This window comes from Anomaloglossus baeobatrachus, chromosome 10 (genome assembly GCF_048569485.1).
Source record: "Anomaloglossus baeobatrachus isolate aAnoBae1 chromosome 10, aAnoBae1.hap1, whole genome shotgun sequence".
NCBI lineage: Eukaryota > Metazoa > Chordata > Amphibia > Anura > Aromobatidae > Anomaloglossus > Anomaloglossus baeobatrachus.
The window spans coordinates 185,988,534-186,012,541 of NC_134362.1; the positions used below are offsets into that span (position 1 = coordinate 185,988,534).

General features: G+C 49.8%; 1 protein-coding gene across 1 annotated transcript in view; it reads left to right on the top strand.

Annotated features, from left to right (window-relative positions):
• The window catches only part of SPG7 (SPG7 matrix AAA peptidase subunit, paraplegin), a 52,030-nt gene that overhangs the window by 16,259 nt on the left and 11,763 nt on the right, over positions 1–24,008 (top strand). Inside the window, exons 6-11 of the mRNA XM_075325955.1 lie at positions 9,332–9,434; positions 11,094–11,219; positions 13,506–13,668; positions 13,859–14,032; positions 22,488–22,612; positions 22,684–22,786. Coding sequence (XP_075182070.1) covers positions 9,332–9,434; positions 11,094–11,219; positions 13,506–13,668; positions 13,859–14,032; positions 22,488–22,612; positions 22,684–22,786 — 794 coding nt within the window. The remainder of the gene's footprint in view (positions 1–9,331; positions 9,435–11,093; positions 11,220–13,505; positions 13,669–13,858; positions 14,033–22,487; positions 22,613–22,683; positions 22,787–24,008) is intronic.

Consider the following 24,008-nt stretch of genomic DNA (forward strand, 5'->3'; position numbering starts at 1 on the left):
CTAGAATGTATGGGCTCCTTTCAGGTGGTTGATCCTAGAATGTATGGGCTCCTTTCAGGTGGTTGATCCTAGAATGTATGGGCTCCTTTCAGGTGGTTGATCCTAGAATGTATGGGCTCCTTTCAGGTGGTCGATCCTAGAATGTATGGGCTCCTTCCAGGTGGTCGATCCTAGAATGTATAGGCTCCTTCCAGGTGGTTGATCCTAGAATGTATGGGCTCCTTCCAGGTTTTCGATCCTAGAATGTATGGGCTCCTTCCAGGTGGTTGATCCTAGAATGTATGGGCTCCTTCCAGGTGGTCGATCCTAGAATGTATGGGCTTTTTCCAGGTGGTCAAGGCTGGAGTATATGGGCTCCTTCCAGGTGGTTGATCCTAGAATGTATGGGCTTTTTCCAGGTGGTCGATCCTAGAATGTATGGGCTCCTTCCAGGTGGTTGATCCTAGAATGTATGGGCTTTTTCCAGGTGGTCAAGGCTGGAGTGTATGGGCTCCTTCCAGGTGGTCGATCCTAGAATGTATGGGCTCCTTCCAGGTGGTCGATCCTAGAATGTATGGGCTCCATCCAGGTGGTCGATCCTAGAATGTATGGGCTCCTTCCAGGTGGTCGATCCTAGAATGTATGGGCTCCTTCCAGGTGGTCGATCCTAGAATGTATGGGCTTTTTCCAGGTGGTCAAGGCTGGAGTGTATGGGCTCCTTCCAGGTGGTCGATCCTAGAATGTATGGGCTCCATCCAGGTGGTCGATCCTAGAATGTATGGGCTCCTTCCAGGTGGTCGATCCTAGAATGTATGGGCTCCTTCCAGGTGGTCGATCCTAGAATGTATGGGCTCCTTCCAGGTGGTCGATCCTAGAATGTATGGGCTCCTTCCAGGTGGTCGATCCTAGAGTGTATGGGCTCCTTCCAGGTGGTTGATCCTAGAATGTATGGGCTCCTTTCAGGTGGTTGATCCTAGAATGTATGGGCTCCTTTCAGGTGGTCGATCCTAGAATGTATGGGCTCCTTTCCGGTGGTCGATCTAGAATGTATGGGCTCCTTCCAGGTGGTTGATCCTAGAATGTATTGGCTCCTTTCAGGTGGTCGATCCTAGAATGTATGGGCTCCTTTCAGGTGGTCGATCTAGAATGTATGGGCTCCTTCCAGGTGGTCGATCCTAGAATGTATGGGCTCCTTTCAGGTTGTCGATCCTAGAATGTATTGGCTCTTTCCAGGTGGTCGATCCTAGAATGTATGGCCTCCTTCCAGGTGGTCGATCCTAGAATGTATGGGCTCCTTTCAGGTGGTCGATCCTAGAATGTATGGGCTCCTTCCAGGTGGTCGATCCTAGAATGTATGGGCTCCTTCCAGGTGGTCGATCCTAGAATGTATGGGCTCCTTTCAGGTGGTCGTTCCTAGAATGTATGGGCTCCTTCCAGGTGGTTGATCCTAGAATGTATGGGCTCCTTCCAGGTGGTCGATCCTAGAATGTATGGGCTCCTTCCAGGTAGTCGATCCTAGAATGTATGGGCTCCTTTCAGGTGGGTTGATCCTAGAATGTATGGGCTCCTTTCAGGTGGGTTGATCCTAGAATGTATGGGCTCCTTCCAGGTGGTCGATCCTAGAATGTATGGGCTCCTTCCAGGTGGTCGATCCTAAAATGTATGGGCTCCTTCCAGGTGGTTGATCCTAGAATGTATGGGCTCCTTCCAGGTGGTCGATCCTAGAATGTATGGGCTCCTTTCAGGTGGTTGATCCTAGAATGTATGGGCTCCTTTCAGGTGGTTGATCCTAGAATGTATGGGCTCCTTTCAGGTGGTTGATCCTAGAATGTATGGGCTCCTTTCAGGTGGTCGATCCTAGAATGTATGGGCTCCTTCCAGGTGGTCGATCCTAGAATGTATAGGCTCCTTCCAGGTGGTTGATCCTAGAATGTATGGGCTCCTTCCAGGTTTTCGATCCTAGAATGTATGGGCTCCTTCCAGGTGGTTGATCCTAGAATGTATGGGCTCCTTCCAGGTGGTCGATCCTAGAATGTATGGGCTTTTTCCAGGTGGTCAAGGCTGGAGTATATGGGCTCCTTCCAGGTGGTTGATCCTAGAATGTATGGGCTTTTTCCAGGTGGTCGATCCTAGAATGTATGGGCTCCTTCCAGGTGGTTGATCCTAGAATGTATGGGCTTTTTCCAGGTGGTCAAGGCTGGAGTGTATGGGCTCCTTCCAGGTGGTCGATCCTAGAATGTATGGGCTCCTTCCAGGTGGTCGATCCTAGAATGTATGGGCTCCATCCAGGTGGTCGATCCTAGAATGTATGGGCTCCTTCCAGGTGGTCGATCCTAGAATGTATGGGCTCCTTCCAGGTGGTCGATCCTAGAATGTATGGGCTCCATCCAGGTGGTCGATCCTAGAATGTATGGGCTCCTTCCAGGTGGTCGATCCTAGAATGTATGGGCTCCATCCAGGTGGTCGATCCTAGAATGTATGGGCTCCTTCCAGGTGGTCGATCCTAGAGTGTATGGGCTCCTTCCAGGTGGTTGATCCTAGAATGTATGGGCTCCTTTCAGGTGGTTGATCCTAGAATGTATGGGCTCCTTTCAGGTGGTCGATCCTAGAATGTATGGGCTCCTTTCCGGTGGTCGATCTAGAATGTATGGGCTCCTTCCAGGTGGTTGATCCTAGAATGTATTGGCTCCTTCCAGGTGGTCGATCCTAGAATGTATGGGCTCCTTTCAGGTGGGTTGATCCTAGAATGTATGGGCTCCTTTCAGGTGGTCGATCCTAGAATGTATGGGCTCCTTTCAGGTGGTCGATCCTAGAATGTATGGGCTCCTTTCAGGTGGTCGATCCTAGAATGTATGGGCTCCATCCAGGTGGTCGATCCTAGAATGTATGGGCTCCTTCCAGGTGGTCGATCCTAGAATGTATGGGCTCCTTTCAGGTTGTCGATCCTAGAATGTATTGGCTCTTTCCAGGTGGTCGATCCTAGAATGTATGGGCTCCTTTCAGGTGGTCAATCCTAGAATATATGGGCTCCTTCCAGGTGGTCAATCCTAGAATGTATGGGCTCCTTCCAGGTGGTCGATCCTAGAATGTATGGGCTCCTTCCAGGTGGTCGATCCTAGAATGTATGGGCTCCTTTCAGGTGGGTTGATCCTAGAATGTATGGGCTCCTTTCAGGTGGTTGATCCTAGAATGTATGGGCTCCTTTCAGGTGGTCGATCCTAGAATGTATGGGCTCCTTTCAGGTGGTCGATCTAGAATGTATGGGCTCCATCCAGGTGGTCGATCCTAGAATGTATGGGCTCCTTCCAGGTGGTCGATCCTAGAATGTATGGGCTCCTTTCAGGTTGTCGATCCTAGAATGTATTGGCTCTTTCCAGGTGGTCGATCCTAGAATGTATGGGCTCCTTTCAGGTGGTCAATCCTAGAATATATGGGCTCCTTCCAGGTGGTCAATCCTAGAATGTATGGGCTCCTTCCAGGTGGTCGATCCTAGAATGTATGGGCTACTTCCAGGTGGTCGATCCTAGAATGTATGGGCTCCTTTCAGGTTGTCGATTCTAGAATGCATTCAATGCAATAAAGCACATTGAAGAAAAAAAAAAAAGTCATTTAATCCTGAGATAGTAGATAGATAGACAGAAGAATAGATAGAGGGATAGATAGAGGACAGATCGCTGCATTTCCCACGGTCGGCAGTGAGTTCACATTACCGGCCGTGGGAAATGACCGGTAATTACCTCTGCTGTCTGCTGCATTCATTCAGCGCTGTGTCTGTGACAGTCGCGGCTGGATGGAAGCAGCGCAGGACCTGTGGATTACGCCGGAGCTTTGGTGCGGGAGGGGTTAATAAAATGGTGAACGAGGCTTGTTTGTTTTATTTAAAATAAAGGATTTTTCGGTGTCTGTGTTTTATTCACTTTACTTACGGGTTGATCATGTCAGCTGTCACATAGACGCTGCCATGATCAAGCCTGGAGTTAATGGCGGTGGTCCCCCACCATCCTTAACCCCTTGTATTACCTTGCTGCCACTGCTACACGGCGGCAAGAAGAGCCGGGGACACTCCGGTAGTGCCGCATAATGCATGCGACAGTCCCGGGGCAGCTGCGGCTGATATTCTCGGCTGCGGGAGGTGGGAGTGAGGCGGGGGACATTAACCCTGCCCCTCTCCCTCCCCAGCCTGAGAATACCGGGCCGCCGCTGTGTGCTTACCTCGGCTGGAAGGTAAATATGCAGCGGAGCCCACGTGCTTTGTTTTCTATATTTCCGTTTTCTTTCTATGTGTCTGTGTCTATGTGTTCTGTGTCTGTGTCTGTGATGTGTGTGATCTGTGTGTTTACTCTGCACGGCTTCCTCTTCCTGTAATGACATCACTTCCCTGCAAAACCGCAGACAAGCGATGTACATTACCGGAGGTAAACCGCAAAATGCCGCAGGGAATAACGCAGGAAAACGCAGTGAACCGCACAGAATTTGCTGCCTGCGTTATTCCCTGCGGGATTTCATGATTAACATTTGAGTGAATGGAGTGAAATCCCGCAGCGATGTGCGGAAAAGAAGTGACATGCACTTGTTTTTGCTGCGGGATTCCCGCAGCAAAACATGCAGCTGTCAAATTCCGCCCAGTGCGCACAGGATTTTTTTTCTCCATAGGATTTGCTGGTGATTCACTGCAGAGATGTTATGAACATTTTCTGCAGCGAAACATGCAGCAAATCCGCGGCAAAATCCGGTAAGTGCGCACATAGCCTTATAGCAGCAATCAACCAAGCTCTGCATGTGGAGGATCCCCCATCCACTACCACTGACCATGTGGTCTCCTTTAAGAGGGCAAGGAAACCCCAAAAGGTTTGCGCTGATCACCCAGAGTTTCAGGAGATCCTCACAAAGCAAAGGGAGAAGCCTGACAGGCGCTTTGGTAACCGTAAACTCATGGAGTCCCGGTACCCTTTTGCCCCACCTGCCCCTAAGGGCTGGGCCGATCCGTCCTCGGTCGACCCCCCCCCCCGGTCTCTCGCCTTGCCACAAAAACGCTCCTGTCGTTACCCGTTGGTTCCTCCATCAAGGACCCGACAGACAGACAGGTGGAGCACCTCGCCCACTCTGCCTTTGAGGCTGCGGGTTCCTCCCTCTCGCCCTCCTTTGCATCTGTGTGGGTCGCAAAGGCGATCTCGGTCTGGGCAGAATCCCTGAAACACTTCACTTGAGGAATCCCAGTTCCCTCATTCCGTCACAGAGGTAACAGCTCAAATTACCGCTGCGGCGGAGTTCCTCCATGCAGGCCTCCATTGATGCTGCTACCTGCGCAGCTTTTGCCGCCTCAAATACGAGAGCCATCTGTAGAGCTCTCTGGCTCCGACAATGGCGAGCGGACTCTGCTTCCAAGAAGTCTCTCACGGGCCTTCCCTTTTTTCCAGACCGATTGTTTGGCGAACGTCTGGACAAGCTCATTTCTGACGCCACGGGAGGAAAGAGTACCTCCCTCCCCCAGCTGAAGTCCAGGACGTCCTTCACCAGACATCCACAGTCCTCATTCCGCTCTTTTCGGAACTCATTTGGTTGGTCGACATCCCGCTCTGCCCCCGACACTAGCCGCGGACTACGCAGGGACCGACCTTCTCAGCTCTCCCCGAAACCCACTTCGTCATGGCAGCCTAGACCGAAACAGTCCAGGACTCCTTTGGCGTCCCGGAAGACACACTCATTGTAGGAGGTCGACTGCGGCTCTTTTCAACACATCTGGACTGCCGCCTCAGACGACAAATGAATGCAAGACCTTGTGTCTTCCGGTTACCACATAGAATTTCGGACCAGACCCCCGAGTCGGTTCCTTCTCTCAAACCCCTCAAAGACTCGAAAACGACGCAAGGCCTTTTTCTCAGCAATCCACTCGCTCCAAACAGCAGGGGTGATAATACCCGTCCCAGACGACGAGAAGTTCAGGAGTTTTTATTCCAACCTCTTTGTGGTCCCCAAAAAGGATGGGGTCAGTTCGACCCATCCTGGACCTCAAACACCTGAACAAACATGTCCACATACGGAGATTCAGAATGGAGTCCCTAAGGTCCATTATTGCATCCATGGTCGAAGGGGAATTCCTCGCCTCCATAGATATCAAGGACGCGTACCTGCATCTACCCATCGCTCCAGATCACCAAAAGTTCCTCCGCTTCGCAGTTCAGGACTCCCATTTTCAATTCGTGGCCCTACCCTTCGGCCTTGCCACCGCACCAAGGGTCTTCACCAAAGTCATGGCGGCCGCCATGAGCATCCTTCACGCCAGGGGAGTAGTCGTTCTCCCTTACTTGGACGACTTCCTCATCAAGGCCCCTCCTTCCGCGACTGCTCAACCAGCGTACAGATCACCTTGGACACCCTATCCCGCTTAGGGTGGCTACTGATTCTAGACAAAACATCCCCGGTCCCAGCACGATCCATCACCTTCATGGGCATGTCCCTGGACACCCGTCGGGGCTTGATCCTTCTCCCTCAGGACAAGGCGATTGCTCTTCGACAAGCGGTACGCTGCCTTCTACGTCCTCCGTCTCGCTCCATTCGATTCAGCATGAAGGTGCTCGGCAGGATGGTGGCGGCTATGGAGGCAGTACCTTTTGCTCAATTGCACCTCCGCCCACTGCAGCTAGTCCTTCTAGCTGCCTGGGACAAGAGCCCCTTCTCCCTGGACAAACATCTTCACCTGACGCCTTCAGTCAGGTATGCACTCCGCTGGTGGCTTCGGTCCTCATCCCTATCGAAGGGGAGATCTTTTCTCCCAGTGAACTGGCTGGTCCTGACCACGGATGCCAGCCTAGGCTGGGGAGCAGTGTACCGGCACCACACTGCTCAAGGACGTTGGACGCCCCAGGAGTCTTTCTTACCCATAAACATCCTGGAAATCCGCGCGATCTTCCTCGCGCTCAGGGCGTTCTGCCCTCTGCTAGCGGGTCGTCAGATTCGAGTCCAATCGGACAATGCGACAGCTGTAGCCTATATCAATCGGCAGGGCGGCACCCGCAGCAAAGCGGCTTATCTCAAGGCCCACAAGATCCTCAGCTGGGCCGAATCGACGGGATCAGTGATATCAGCGGTACACATACCGGGGGTAGAGAACTGGGCAGCAGACTTTCTAAGTCGCCAAGGCCTGGCCGCCGGAGGATGGTGTCTCCACCCAGAAGTGTTTCTACACATCTGCACTCGCGGGGGCACACCAGACGTGGATCTAATTGCCTCAAGGTTGAATGCAAAGGTACCCGCGTTCATAGCCAGGTCACGCGACCCGCAGTCTATCGGCGCGGATGCTCTAGTCTGCTCCTGGCACCACTTCCGCCTGCCTTTACATATTTCCACCTCTACCCCTGCTGCCACGGATAATCAGGAAGATCAAGGCAGAGGGAGTCCCGGTGATACTGATAGCACCGGACTGGCCCAGGCGCGCCTGGTACGCCGGATTAGTACAAATGCTCGCAAACGTACCGCGGCGCCTTCCAGACATCCCAGTCTTGCTGACCCAAGGGCCCATTTCCCATCAGAACTCCAGAGCCCTGAAGCTTACGGCATGGCCATTGAGACCTGGGTATTAACAAGAGCGGGATTCTCCCCCGCGGTTATTTCCACCATGATCAGCGCCCGAAAGCCTGCTTCATCCCGCATTTACCACCGTACGTGGAAAATCTTCCTTTCATGGTGCAGAGAAACTAACGTCCAGCCTATTCCTCTTGCCATCCCTAGAATTCTCGACTTTCTACAGTCTGGCTTGCAAGCGGGGTTGGCTCTCAGTTTCCTTAAAGGGCAAGTCTCAGCGCTCTCAATCTTCTACCAATGCCGCCTGGCTCAAAAACCGCAAGTCAAGACCTTCCTCCAGGGCGTTTCCCATCTAGTTCCCTCGTACAAACGGCCGCTGGACCCATGGGACCTCAATCTTGTTCTGGACGGTCTCCAGAGGTCTCCCTTTGAACCTCTCAAGGAATCCTCCCTTGCTCTTCTGTCCTGGAAGGTAACATTCCTGGTGGCAATTACGTCCATCAGACGGGTTTCGGAGCTGGCAGCACTCTCTTGGCGCGAGCCTTTTCTGATCTTTCACCAGGACAAGGTGGTTCTGCGCCCCCTTCTGGATTTTCTTCCAAAGGTTCCTACCCCGTTTCATTTGAACAAGGACATTGTTCTGCCTTCCTTTTGTCCACACCCAGTTCATAGGGTGGAAAGGTCTCTGCATTCATTAGACCTCGTCAGAGCTCTCAGATATTACATATCCAGGACAGCCCCCTTTAGGAAAACGGACTCTTTGTTCGTCATTCCTGAGGGGCCTAAGAAGGGACAGGCCGCTTCAAAGGCGACTCTGGCTCGCTGGATTCGCTCTGCGATCCAGGAAGTCTATCGCTTGCAACTCAAGCCCATTCCTAGTGGACTGCGGGCTCATTCCACGCGAGCAGTTGGCGCTTCGTGGGCCATTCGGCATCAGTGGAACAGGTGTGTAAGGCTGCGACCTGGTCTAGCCTACATACGTTTTCAAAGCATTACAGAGTCCATACCCAGTTTTCAGCTGAGGCAAATCTGGGTAGGAAAATTCTGCAAACGACAGTAGAGCACCTCTCTCAGTAGGCGCTCCAGGCTGTCTGGGACTGGTTCCTAGTCCTTGGGTTGCGTTATCTTGTTTTTTACTTTTCCCACCCATGGACTAATTTAGGACATCCCATGGTCCTGTGTCCCCCAATAAGGCGTCAGAGAAAAACGGATATTTGTGTACTCACCGTAAAATCGTTTTCTCTTAGCCATCATTGGGGGACACAGCACCCACCCTGTTGTCCTGTTGGGCCTTGGTTCTCTCAGTACCTTATTTGGTTATGACTCTCTTCTTTTCTCTTGTTCCTGTGTTGAGAAGTTTTTTACTGTTTTTTTTTCTCCTACTGCTTGTGTACTAAAACTGAGGCTGCCTGGCCCGGCCAGGGGGTGTATACTGCAGAGGAGGAGCTATACTTTTGCATCTACTTAGTGTCCTCCTATGGATAGGCAGCATAACACCCATGGTCCTGTGTCCCCCAAAGATGGCTAAGAGAAAACGATTTTACGGTGAGTACACAAAAATCCGTTTATTATATTATTCTGTATATAATATACTGTGTGTGTGTGTATAAATATAATATATATATATATATATATATATATATATATATATATATATATATATATATATATATTTATATATATATATGTATATTTCATTTGCATTGGATTAAGCTGTTTTGCAGAGCTTTGCATCCTTTGTACTGTATTATTTTTGTTTTGTTTCAGTTTTTTTTTACTTAGATTAAATCTAAGAAAATATATATCTTTGCCCCTTTTTTTCCCCCCACAGTGCTGTATACACCGTTGCGTTCACGGCTGTTGCCATCGGTCTTATCATCTACTTTTTGCGTCTGATTGGCCTAACTGGACGGCAAGGAGGCTTCAGTGCTTTTGTGAGTTATGGAATCACAGGGTTAAAGAGAACCTGTCAGCAGAATTTTCGCTATGAAACTATAAGACTCCCCTTCTGCAGCTCCTGGGCTGCATTCTGGAAAGGTTCATCTTGCTACTGGCCCCCCTTTCAGACCTAAATAAACACTTTATAAAATCTTACCTTTTGGTATGCTAATGAGCTTTGCTGGCCATGTGGGCGAGCTGTATTGCGTCCGTTATTCCCTCTCCTGCCGCTGTTCACCGTCCCCCAGTGTTGATTGACATAGATTAGGCCGTTGCCCACATCTTCCTTAGTGCTTCTGAAGTCTCGCGCATGCCCAGTGGCACTATCGCTGGACAGCGCTGTTTTCAGATCGTGAGCGCCGGTGATGTTATTGCGCATGCGCGAGATTATGATTGTGAGATTGTGAATGTCACCAACGTCATCCAATCTCGCACCTGCGCGATAACATCACCGGCGCTCGAGATTTGAACAGTGCTCAGTCCCGCTGGGCATGCGCGAGACTTCAGAAGCACTGTGGAAGATGACAGGTTCCCTTTAAGTTATACCTCAATATGGAGGGATTCCCAAACTGTTTAGTTGGGGGGGAGATCGGACCCCTTACATTTTTTTTTTTTTATTTTATTATACCTTTCAGCATATATTTAAAAGGTTTATTCCCAAAATAAGACAGTCATGCTAACTTACTTATCAGTGGGGGGCGACCGTTGAGTCCTGCAGCGTTTTCAGTGAGTGGACTCTGCATGACTCAATGTACTCAATATTTACTCTATTCATTCTCTATGGGAATAGCGTATATAGCGGAGCAGTGTACTCCGCTTTTTCCGACAGTCCCGTAGACAATGATTGGAGCAGAAGTCCAGCATGAACACCTCCGCTTGCCGCAAGGGTTGGACCCCAGTGTCCAGTTAGTTATCTTGTGGGCAGGAGATAACAACATACTATTTTGGGAATAACTCTTTATAGGGGTTGTCCACTACTTTTGACATTGATGGGCTATCCTTAGGATAGATCATCAATGTCTGATCACTTGGGGTTTAACATGCTGCATCCCCACCGATCAGCTGTTCTCGTTCCTGTCGGCGGCAGCAGGCAGCCGACAATGCTCAGTGCCAGAGCTGCTCAATCTTATGATGGTGGCCGGATGCTGCACATCCGCCTCCTATTGAGTAGAATGGGAGGTGGATGTGCAGTACGCGGCCGCTATCATAAGACGAAGCAGCGACTGGACTGAGCATTTCCGACCGCCGCTGGGGCCAAGAATAGCTCATCGGTGGGGGTGCGGCGTGTCAGTCTCCGGCCGATCAGACATTGTTGACCTATGCTAACGATAGCCCATCAATGTCAATGTAGTGGACAACCCCTTCAAGCATGCATGTCCAAAGGGGAGACCTGCTTCACTTTCCACTTATCCTGGGCAATATTTATGCACTGGAACAACACGTACCTTTGGAGCCACATCCATCTTGCAGTGTCACATTTTCACAATTCCAGGCATGTAGCCACTTTAGCTCCTGAGGATGGGATCAGTAGCGTTCCCCTTCCCCCTCCGATCCTCATCCAGTGTCCCCTATACAGCGAATTAACAATGACAGGAGGCAGCCTCCCCTGATTTTTGCTTTTCAGCTCCCAATTATTGCATTTTCTTTGGCTTTAGAATCAGCTGAAGACGGCTCGTTTTACCATTGTAGATGGCGCATCGGGAAAAGGAATCAGCTTTAAGGATGTCGCTGGGATGCACGAAGCTAAAATGGAAGTGAAGGAGTTTGTAGATTACTTGAAGGTAAAAAAATCGCATGATTGTGCACAGTATATACCCGTTACTGGAAACGCTACCTCTGCAGAAAACAAAAAGGCAAGGGCTGGCACCAAACAACCCGGGCAATCGCCTCGCCCCAACTGCATCTGGGGGTGATTTATTCTTGTGCGCATGTATGGAGCGGGCGCTGGAGCTGTGCTGTACAGCCGGCGCCCAAATCATACTGCTGTTCAATAGGATAAGGCACGTCTACCCAAAAATAATTGCTAGGGAGCTCAGGTAGGTTTCCGAACCATATATAGCAAAATATAAACAAGGCACTCCTAGATTTATCTATATATCTAGGAGTGCCTTGTTTATATTTTGCAAATCATACTGCTGTGCTTGCAGCTATCTTCATTCATGGCAGCTTAACCCCTTAGATGCCCCTTAATTGTGAGGTTCAAATGGGGTGCCAATGGTTATTTCAGTCTGAGGACTACTGAAGGTCCCTGTGTCTGCCATCTAATATATAAAGCTGTGTGTGTGTGTGTGTCCGGGATTGGCATCTGCACCGTCGCAGCTACAGCCACAAAATTTTGCACACTCTCACGTCTGGACCCATAGAGCGTCATGGGCTATGTTTTGAGGGGAAATTTTAACCCCGCGCTTTACAGTTATTCGCCAAAAAACCTGCCTCCATTAAAGCGAATGGAGCTGGGAGCCACAGTGCAGCCAGAACTTCAGAAGAATGCACAGCCACGCCCTTATATAGAATGGTGGCGTGTCACAATGCAGCCAGGGAAAGAGGCAGACACAGACAGGGTAAGAAACAGACATAGACAGGGTAAGAGACAGACACAAAGAGACAGACAAAGAGACAGACAGACAGGGAAAGAGAGGGAAAGAGAGAGACAGGTAAAGAGATAGACACAGACAGGGTAAGAAACCGACACAGACGGGGTAAGAAACCGACACAGACTGGGTAAGAAACCGACACAGACGGGGTAAGAAACCGTCACAGACGGGGTAAGAAACCGACACAGACGGGGTAAGAAACCGTCACAGACGGGGTAAGAAACCGACACAGACGGGGTAAGAAACCGTCACAGACGGGGTAAGAAACCGTCACAGACGGGGTAAGAAACCGTCACAGACGGGGTAAGAAACCGTCACAGACTGGGTAAGAAACCGACACAGACGGGGTAAGAAACCGACACAGACGGGGTAAGAAACCGACACAGACTGGGTAAGAAACCGACACAGACTGGGTAAGAAACCGACACAGACTGGGTAAGAAACCGACACAGACTGGGTAAGAAACCGACACAGACTGGGTAAGAAACCGACACAGACTGGGTAAGAAACCGACACAGACTGGGTAAGAAACCGACACAGACTGGGTAAGAAACCGACACAGACTGGGTAAGAGACAGACACAAAGGGAAAGAGAGGGAAAGAGAGAGACAGGTTAAGAGACAGACACAGACAGGTTAAGAGACAGACACAGACAGGGTAAGAAACAGACATAGACAGGGTAAGAAACAGACATAGACAGGGTAAGAAACAGACATAGACAGGGTAAGAAACAGACATAGACAGGGTAAGAAACAGACAGACAAAGAGACAGACACGGAAACAGATGGGGAAAGAAAGGGAAAGAGACAGACAGGGTAAGAGACAGACAAAGACAGACAAAGAGACACAGGGAAAGAGACAGACAGGGAAAGAGATTGAGACAGACGGAGAAAGAGACAGTCAGAGACAGGGAAAGAGACAGACAGACAAAGAGAGAGAGACAGAGAGATATATACAGAGGGGGAGACAGACATTATAATTACATTTATATCTATTTGTTTTGTGGTTTTGTGTCCAGAATACATTTTTGTTAATACATTCTGTTTTGTTAACAACAGTTATTAACCCGGGCGAAGCCGGGTAGTACAGCTAGCATTTACTATAAATAAAATAAATCTTTATTTTTATATAGCGCTAACATGTTCCACAGCGCTTTTCATACATCAGGATCACTGTCCCCATTGGGGCTCACAATCTAGAGTCCCTATCTGTATGTCTTTGGAATGTGGGAGCAAACCGGAGAACCTGGAGGAAACCCACACAAACACAGGGAGAACATACAAACTCCTTGCAGATGTTGTCCTTGGTGGGATTCGAACCCAGGACCCCAGAGCTGCAAGGCTGTAGTGCTAACCACTGAGCCACTGTGCCTGTACACCTACGAAGTCCAGCCTGTACTCCACATGACCACTGCTCTTTTCCATCAATATATGCTCTTGGGGAAATTACAGATGTTAACATCTCATTTTGTAGAACCCAGAACGTTACCTTCACCTCGGTGCAAAAGTACCTAAAGGGGCGTTACTTCTCGGACCTCCAGGCTGTGGAAAAACCTTGTTGGCAAAGGCCGTCGCCACAGAAGCTCAGGTGCCATTTTTGGCAATAGCTGGATCAGAATTTGTGGAAGTGATTGGAGGTAAGAAATAATAATAATGTAGATTTGTTTATTTTTGGCCATAATTTATGAACCAATCAGATTCCATATTTTCCGATCTATTAGAGAAAATGATCTGATTGGTGCTGTGGTTAGTAGTGGGGGGGTTACATGTGCTTTTTGTGACTTGCACACCGCTCATTACTCTCTTCTACGTTTCTGTTCACATTAGGTCTCGGCGCAGCACGTATGCGCAGTCTCTTTAAGGAAGCCCGGATCCGTGCGCCCTGCATCGTTTACATTGATGAAATCGATGCGGTGGGTAAAAAGCGATCGTCTAACATGTCTACGTTCTCAAATACCGAGGAGGAGCAGACGCTGAACCAGCTGCTGGTGGAGATGGACGGTGAGCAGAGGCAGGGGATGATTAATTCCCGTTCTTACAGATCTGATGGCTTCGAGGACCTCAATGTTTGACGTTACAATTGCTTTCTTTATACGGAGTGAGCTTACTTGGGGCACAGGGATGGCATGATATTTTTAAAGGGATTCTCCGGCGTCCCTCACTTTGGCATCAGGAGGTGTCGATGACGTTGCGGGGATAGGTGCCGATCAGGGTTTTTCAGTACAATAAATGGTGTCGTTCAAAATTACAGCTGGTTCTGCAAAAAATAAATAAATAACCCCTTCACGATCTGGGATGTACCGGTACGTCCTAAATCATGAAGGCGTGATCACCTCCGGCTGCTGCGGTGAGCCGGTAATGATAACTGTACATGTCTGCTGTTCAAATCAGCAGACATGTGTGCCTCGCAGGTGCAGGTGGATCAGCGATCCACCTGCGCCTGTAAACCCCTTAAATCGCGCTGTCAATCGGCGCTTTTCCCCGCCGCCATCAGAGGCCCCGTTACTAGATCACGGGGAGCTAATGGTAGCACAGGGTTATGTGATGTCTCCTGTTTCTATCATGATGTATTTCCTATTAGTATTCAAGTAAAGGGAAGGAGAAAAATAAGAATGTAGATGGTGAATATTGGAATTTGAATACGCATTACTCAGAAAAACGTGAAAATGTTTTTGAAAATATTTTTTTTTTAAAAATATGAGTTAGTATGTAATGTATGTAAAGCGCTGTGGAATTAATAGCGCTATATAAATGAAGAAAATTATTATTAATTAATTATTATTATTAGTTAGCAACTTAAGGTGGCCAAATTTATCTGTGCCCAGATAGCATCGTCAAGGTTTAACTCTTATCTGGGTCCTACGCTAAATGCTATGCCTTTCTTGTCCAAACTGAACTATACAATACTAGTTTGTATATTGTATGTCATGTTCAGTATGCACCAGTTCAGACTATGAGATTAGGAATTGCCGGCAATTTTTCTAGTTTGTATTTCTTGTTAGAGCCGACACCGCGTCGGCACTAACAGGAACACTGCATTTCTGCTGATCAGAGTTGATCAGCTCTGATCTACAGAAATGAACCAGCGATCAGACTGCTGATCCTTATAGTCCCCTATGGGGACTAGTAAAATTAAAAAAAAAAGTAAAAAAAAAAGGTTGTAAAAACTAAAAAAAAACTAAAAGTTCAAATCACCCCCCATTGAAGAGTTAAAAAAAAAATAAAGAAATATACTCATATTTGGTATCCCTGCGTTCAGAAATGCCCGATCTATCAAAATATAAAATAAATTAACCTAATCAGTAAACTGCTTAGCAGCAAAACATTCCAATTGCCAACATTTTTAATTATTTTTGGTCTTTTCAAATTTTGCGCAAAACGCAATAACAGGCGATCAAAATGGCGCATTTGCGCACAAATGGTACAGTTAAAACGTCAGCTCAAGATGCAAAAAAATAAGCCGTAACTGAACCATAATTCCCAAAAAATGAGAACGCTACGGGTCGCGGAAATTTGCGCAAAAAGTGCGCCACTTTTTTGGACAAACTTCTGAATTTTTTTTAACCCCTTAGATAAAAGTAAACCTATACATGTTTGGTGTCTACGAACTTGCACCGACCTGAGACATCACATCGACACATCAGGTTTACCATATAGTGAACATGGTGAATAAAATATCACAAAAACAATCGTGTATTTGCACTTTTTTTTGCAATTTTCTTTGTCGCTCCATTGGGAGACCCAGACAATCGGGTGTATAGCTTCTGCCTCCGGAGGCCACACAAAGTATTACACTTTAAAAAGTGTAACCCCTCCCCTCTGCCTATACACCCTCCCGTGCATCACGGGCCCATCAGTTTTTTGCTTTGTGTTGAAGGAGGCACACATTCACGCAAGCTCCACATTTTAGTCAGCAGCAGCTGCTGACTTTATCGGATGGAAGAAAAGAGGGCCCCTAACAGGGCCCCCGGCATGCTCCCTTCTCACCCCACTCTGGTCGGCGGTGCTGTTAAGGTTGAGGTACCCATTGCGGGTACAAAGGCTGGAGCCACATGCCGTTATCCTTCCCCATCCCTTAGGGGCTCTGGGAGAAGTTGGATCCTAACCGGTCACCATGCACTGGGACCGGGCTCCCTCCGCAGCCCCTGGGGGAATCTGACGGACAGGAGACCGGGTATCATCAGGGACAGACCCTGCTTCTCTGAGGTACTCTGTGTCCCCTTGGGGACGGCGCATAGAGCACCTGTGTAACAGACGCTGTTTTTTGTGTCGCCGGGACTACCGCGCCGACCGCGCCTGTTTGCCGGCCGCGTTACTAAATTTAGTCCCCGGCTTCTGCGGCCTAGTACCGCATACTCCCGGCCTCGGGCCTGCCAGTCAGGGGTAAGGGCGGGACGCTAGACTGGACGTCAGCGGTGAGGGCTGGAGCATACTTAGGTATCCTCCTCCCCCCTCACTGAGCACTGTGGGGCACCAGATTCCCGCACTTTCTGAGGCACGCCCACGGCTCCCTCCTTCTGTGAGAACGCTGGCAGCCATTGTTATCATCACTTCTGCCGGTGGAGAACTTCAGACCAAGCTCCACAGCTCTGGGAGGCCCAGCCAGGGATTCTGGTGGACACACAACCGCTGAGGGCGGTCGGTAAGCCGCACCGGTTACCAGGTGCTGGCCCCCCTGGGTGCCGAAGTGCATATATTGTATACATTTGCTCTGTTCGGCCGCATTATTTGCTTTTGGCTATATACCCTCACTGATTGCTCTAAGAGGAGACAACAGCATGTCGTCCGCAAAAAGCAAGGGTGCCAAGGCACAGGCTTATTTTGCGACCTGTACCTCTTGTGCGGCTATGTTACCTGCAGGTTCCACCTACCCTCATTGTGTGCAATGCTCGGCCCCTGTGACACTCACTCAGCCGGAGCCTCAGGCACTGGTGGGACCCTCGGCCCAGGTAGAACCACCGGCTACCACTGTCCAGGTGGCAGGGACAGAGTTTGCAGTGTTGGCTGAGAAACTTTCTGAGTCACTTTCACAATCCATGGCTCAGTCTATGGATAGATGGTCTGCTAAGATACTAGAAGCTTTGCAGTCCAGACCGGTAACACAGGCCCCGGGCACTGTTGAATCATTGCCCTCAGGCCCCCCTCGGTTGGCGCAGCAAAGTGCTCCTGGGGTGACTCCTAGGTCCCACGGTGAGGACTCCGATACGGACCGCAGTCCCAGACCGGCTAAGCGGGCTCGCTGGGAGCTTCCCTCGACTTCTTCACACTGCTCAGGGTCTCAGCATGAGGACTCTCTGGAGGATGAAGCGGAGGTGGCAGATCAGGGCTCTGATCCTGACGCTGCTCTCAATCTTGATACACCTGAAGGGGACGCCATACTAAATGACCTTATAGCGTCCATCAACCAGGTGCTAGAACTTTCTCCTCCAACTCCACCGATTGAGGAGTCAGCTTCACAGCAGGAGAAACACCAGTTTAGGTTTCCCAAACGTACACGGAGTGCGTTTTTCGATCACTCCAACTTCAGAGATGCAGTCCAGAAACACCGAGCATTTCCGGACAAGCGCTTTACTAACCGCCTTAATGACACACGTTACCCCTTCCCCACTGACGTAGTTAAGGGTTGGGCCCAGTGTCCCAAGGTGGATCCTTCAGTCTCTAGACTGGCGGCTAGATCCATAGTAGCAGTGGCAGATGGTTCATCGCTCAAGGATGCCACTGACAGGAAAATAGAGCTCCTGATGAAATCCATCTATGAAGCCATAGGCGCGTCTTTTGCTCCGGCATTCGCAGCTGTATGGGCACTCCAAGCTATCTCAGCTTGTCTGTCTGAGATTAATGCAGTCACACGTGCCTCTACTCCGCAGGTTGTGTCTTTAACCTCTCAGGCGTCGGCTTTTTCGTCCTACGCCATGAACGCCGTCCTGGACTCTGCGAGCCGTACAGCGGTAGCATCCGCCAATTCAGTGGCAGTCCGCAGGGCCATGTGGCTACGCGAATGGAAGGCAGATTCTGCTTCCAAGAAGTTCTTAACCGGTTTGCCATTTTCTGGCGACCGTCTGTTTGGCGAGCAATTGGATGAAATTATTAAACAATCCAAGGGAAAGGACTCGTCCTTACCCCAGTCCAAACCAAACAGACCTCAGCAACGGAAGATACAACCGAGGTTTCGGTCCTTTCGGCCCTCAGCCAGGTCTCAATTCTCCACGTCCAACAGGCCACAGAAGGGCCAGAGGAATTCTGATTCATGGCGGTCTAAGTCACGTCCTAAAAAGACCGCCGGAGGAACCGCCCCCAAGGCGGCCTCCTCATGACTTTCGGCCTCCCCAAACCGCATCCTCGGTCGGTGGCAGGCTCTCCCGCTTTTGCGACGCCTGGTTGCCACATGTCTAAGACCGATGGGTGAGAGACATTCTGTCTCACGGTTACAGGATAGAGCTCAGCTCTCGTCCTCCGACTCGTTTCTTCAGAACATCTCCGCCCCCCAAGCGAGCCGATGCTCTTTTTCAGGCGCTGAACACTCTGAAGGCAGAAGGAGTGGTGATCCCTGTTCCCCTTCAAGAATGTGGTCGCGGTTTTTACTCCAACTTGTTTGTGGTGCCAAAAAAGGACGGATCATTCCGTCCCGTTCTGGACCTCAAACTGCTCAACAGACACGTGAAAACCAGACGGTTCCGGATGGAATCTCTCCGCTCCGTCATCGCCTCGATGTCTCAAGGAGACTTCCTAGCATCAATCGACATCAGGGATGCTTATCTTCACGTGCCGATTGCACCAGAGCATCAGCGCTTCCTGCGTTTCGCCATCGGAGACGAACACCTTCAGTTCGTGGCACTGCCTTTCGGCCTGGCGACAGCCCCACGGGTCTTCACCAAGGTCATGGCAACAGTGGTGGCAGTCCTACACTCTCAGGGACACTCGGTGATCCCTTACTTAGACGATCTTCTAGTCAAGGCACCCTCCCGGGTGGCATGCCAACACAGCCTGAACACTGCTCTGGAGACTCTCCAGAGGTTCGGGTGGATCATCAATTTCCCAAAGTCAAAATTGACACCGACCCAATCGCTAACTTACCTCGGGATGGAGTTTCATACTCTCTCAGCGATAGTGAAGCTACCGCTGGACAAACAGCGTTCACTACAGACAGGGGTGCAATCTCTCCTTCGAGCCCAGTCACACCCCTTGAGGCGCCTCATGCACTTCCTAGGGAAGATGGTGGCAGCAATGGAGACAGTTCCATTTGCGCAGTTTCATCTGCGTCCACTCCAATGGGACATTCTCCGCAAATGGGACAGGAGGTCGACGTCCCTCGACAGGAACGTCTCCCTTTCTCGGGCAGCCAAAGCCTCTCTTCAGTGGTGGCTTCTTCCCACTTCTCTGTCGAAAGGAAAATCCTTCCTGCCCCCATCCTGGGCTGTGGTCACGACGGACGCGAGTCTGTCAGGGTGGGAAGCGGTCTTCCTCCACCACAGGGCTCAGGGAACCTGGACTCAGACAGAGTCCTCCCTTCAGATCAATGTTCTGGAGATAAGGGCAGTGTATCTAGCCCTAAAGGCGTTCCAGCTGTGGCTGGAAGGCAGGCAGATCCGAATTCAGTCGGACAACGCCACGGCGGTGGCGTACATCAATCACCAAGGCGGCACACGCAGTCGTCAAGCCTTCCAAGAAGTTCGGCGGATTCTGCTGTGGGTGGAAGCCACAGCCTCCACCATCTCCGCAGTTCACATCCCGGGCGTAGAAAACTGGGAAGCAGACTTTCTCAGTCGCCAGGGCATGGACGCAGGGGAATGGTCCCTTCACCCGGACGTGTTTCAAGAGATCTGTTGCCGCTGGGGAACGCCGGACGTCAACCTAATGGCGTCCCGGCACAACAACAAGGTCCCGGCATTCATGGCACGGTCTCAAGATCACAGAGCTCTGGCGGCAGACGCATTAGTTCAGGATTGGTCGCAGTTTCGACTGCCTTATGTATTTCCTCCCCTGGCACTGCTGCCCAGAGTGTTACGCAAGATCAGGTCCGACTGCCGCCGCGCCATCCTCATCGCGCCAGACTGGCCGAGGAGGTCGTGGTACCCGGATCTGTGGCATCTCACGGTGGGTCAACCGTGGGCACTACCAGACCGACCAGACTTGCTGTCTCAAGGGCCACTTTTCCATCTGAATTCTGCGGCCCTCAACCTGACTGTGTGGCCATTGAGTCCTGGATCCTAGCGTCTTCAGGGTTATCTCAAGAGGTCATTGCCACTATGAGGCAGGCCAGGAAACCACCGTCCGCCAAGATCTACCACAGGACGTGGAGGATCTTCTTATCCTGGTGCTCTGATCAGGGTTTTACTCCCTGGCCGTTTGCCTTGCCCACTTTTCTGTCTTTCCTTCAATCTGGAATGGACAAGGGTTTGTCTCTCGGCTCTCTCAAGGGACAAGTATCGGCGCTTTCCGTGTTTTTTCAAAAGCGTCTAGCCAGGCTTCCGCAGGTACGCACGTTCCTGCAGGGGGTTTGCCACATAGTCCCACCTTACAAGCGTCCGCTAGAACCCTGGGATCTTAACAGGGTGCTAACGGCTCTTCAGAAACCACCTTTCGAGCCGATGAGGGATGTTTCTCTTTCACGCCTTTCGCAGAAGGTGGTCTTCCTAGTGGCAGTCACATCACTTCGGAGAGTGTCTGAGCTAGCAGCGCTGTCATGCAAAGCCCCCTTCCTGGTGTTTCACCAGGATAAGGTGGTTCTGCGTCCGGTCCCGGAATTTCTCCCTAAGGTGGTATCCCCTTTTCATCTCAATCAGGATATCTCCTTACCTTCTTTTTGTCCTAATCCAGTTCACCAATGTGAAAAGGATTTGCACTTGTTAGATCTCGTGAGAGCACTCAGACTCTACATTTCTCGCACGGCGCCCCTGCGCCGTTCTGATGCGCTCTTTGTCCTTGTCGCTGGCCAGCGTAAGGGGTCGCAGGCTTCCAAGTCAACCTTGGCTCGGTGGATCAAGGAACCGATTCTTGAAGCCTACCGTTCTTCTGGGCTTCCGGTTCCTTCAGGGCTGAAAGCCCATTCTACCAGAGCCGTGGGTGCGTCCTGGGCATTGCGGCACCAGGCTACGGCTCAGCAGGTGTGTCAGGCGGCTACCTGGTCGAGTCTGCACACTTTCACGAAACACTATCAGGTGCATGCCTATGCTTCGGCAGATGCCAGCCTAGGTAGGCGAGTCCTTCAGGCGGCGGTTGCCCACCTGTAAGAGGGGGCCGTTTTACGGCTCTTTTTATCGAGGTATTCTTTTACCCACCCAGGGACTGCTTTTGGACGTCCCAATTGTCTGGGTCTCCCAATGGAGCGACAAAGAAGGGAATTTTGTTTACTTACCGTAAATTCCTTTTCTTCTAGCTCCTATTGGGAGACCCAGCACCCGCCCCTGTGCCCTTCGGGCTGTTGTTCTTTTGTGTACACATGTTGTTCATGTTGAATTGTTCTTTGGTTCATGGTTTTAGTTCTCCGAACATCCTTCGGATTGAGTTTACCTTAGACCAATTTATAAGTTTCCTCCTTCCTGCTTTGGCACCAAAACTGATGGGCCCGTGATGCACGGGAGGGTGTATAGGCAGAGGGGAGGGGTTACACTTTTAAGTGTAATACTTTGTGTGGCCTCCGGAGGCAGAAGCTATACACCCAATTGTCTGGGTCTCCCAATAGGAGCTAGAAGAAAAGGAATTTACGGTAAGTAAACAAAATTCCCTTCTTTCCACACTTACAATTTTTTTGCTGTTTTCTAGGTCAGTATATGATAAAACTCATGATTTCATTTAAAAGTAGAACTAATCCCGCAAAAAAACAAGCCCTCATATGACAAGATTGATGGAAAAATTAAAAAGTTACGGCTCTCAGAAGGGGAGGAAAAAAAAAAAAAAAAAAATGGAGTTCCAGATCTTGAATGATGGGGAGGAAAAAAAGTGAAATGTTCTCGTTTGAAGCGGTTAATTCGTCCGCAGTATAACTATAATTTTTGGGGCTAATATTATAGTTTTCCCATAATTTGGGGATCCCCATGCAGAGCCCGTGGTGCACCGGAGTACACGTCCTTCCTTTGATTTATGGCTCACGGAGATGATATAGGTCGGCCCGGAATAGGGGACGTTTCTCGCTTTGCTCCCTTCCTTCGCCTGCCAGCTGTGTACGCAGTCTTGTGTGGGGTACAGTGTTCGGCTCTGGAGGTAGCCGTCAGTGACAAGGATTGCTTTATTTTGGCTATTCAGCAATGGCATCCTCTCTCCCGAGATGTGACACGGCGTGGTGGGACGTCGGCCAGAAATGACAGTGCGGAGCTCCCCTCGCACATCCTGCTTTCCTGAATATCTCCTTATTAATTCCCCGTCCCCCTCCTAATCCCATCTGTACCCATCGTCCCATACTAATCAGCGCTGATACCAGAGCATTACAAGGATCCACTCTCTGTCCGCTCTCCGGCAGGTATGGGCACCACAGATCACGTCATCGTTCTGGCCTCCACCAACAGAGCCGACATATTGGACGGGGCCCTGATGAGGCCGGGGAGACTGGACAGACACATTTTTATTGATCTGCCCACATTACAGGTAAGACCAGGCTTTTAATATTTAATTTTTATTTTTTTTTACCACTTCCGACATTTATTTCTATCTTTTAGGAGAGAAGGGAGATCTTTGAGCAGCATCTGAAAGGCTTGAAGCTGACGCAGCCGGGGAGTTACTATTCGCTGCGCCTGGCGGAGCTGACGCCTGGATTCAGCGGTACGGAGCCGATATCGCGTCTGACCCGTGCGGCTTTAGAAAGAAACCTCCATCATGATAATATCTATTAATGAAAAATAAGGCTTGTTTGAGCAGTGAGAGGTAGCGGCCAACGACAAGTTCCCATATGCCATAATCGTGTATGGGCCCCTTGCTCTTCTGTCCGCATTCCCAATAGTTTACCAACCATTATTCACTATGAAGTTCACCGGCTAGTAACCGGCTCGTCACTTCTAAAATGTCAGCGGCCTCCTGTGCTGTTGTGCAGGTCACACCTCTGCTTTGTCCACCCCTTGTAGCAACTACCTTGTTTCCACCCTGTAGATGAGTATCAGACAAATCTGCAGATTTCAGTTGGTCCAGAACCATATAATTATTTATTATAGCGCCATTTATTCCATGGCGCTTTACACGTGAAAGGGTATACATAATAGGGACAAGTACAATAGTCCTAAACTATACAAGGCACAGACTGGTACGGGAGGAGAAAGGACCCTGCCCGTGAGGGCTCACAGTCTACAGGGGATGGGTGAGGATACAGTAGGTGAGGGGTATAGATGATCGTGCGGCACTATGGAGGACTGGGGCTTACAGCAGGTTGTAGGCTTGTCGTTAGAGGTGGTTCTTCAGGTTCCTTTTGAAGCTTGTCAAGGTAGGCGAGAATCTGATATGCTGAGGTAGAGCGTTCCAGAGTATGGGGGAGGCACGGGAGAAATCTTGGATGCGATGGTGGAAAGAAGAAATGAGAGGGGAGCAGAGAAGGAGATCTTGTGAGGATCGAAGGTTGAGTGCAGGTGGGTACTGAGAGACTAGGTCAGAGATGTAGGGAGGTGATCTAATGTGTGTGGAAGTGTCCCGACACTCTTTCCATGGAAGAAGGATTGAGTTTTTTGTGTTTTTTTTTTTAATTTATTTTTAAAATGGGAAAATTGTTTAGGTTTTTTTTCTCCTGTTTTTGCACGACCCTTTAGTAATGCAGTACAAAGAGATGAAAATGTCATATAAATTTTTATTTTTTCTTTATCAAAAAACAAGACCTAATAACCTAGCGCAGCTCTATCAATGGAAAAATAAGTCAATTGTCTCTGCGGCGCAAGCCAAATTTAACCACTAAGTAAGTGTGTTTGTTTGTGTGTGTGTCTGTGTGTGTGTGTGTGTGAATTTTATTTCTTTCCAGTGGTCTTTCCATGTAATTTTATGATTTTATTTTTACATTGATTTA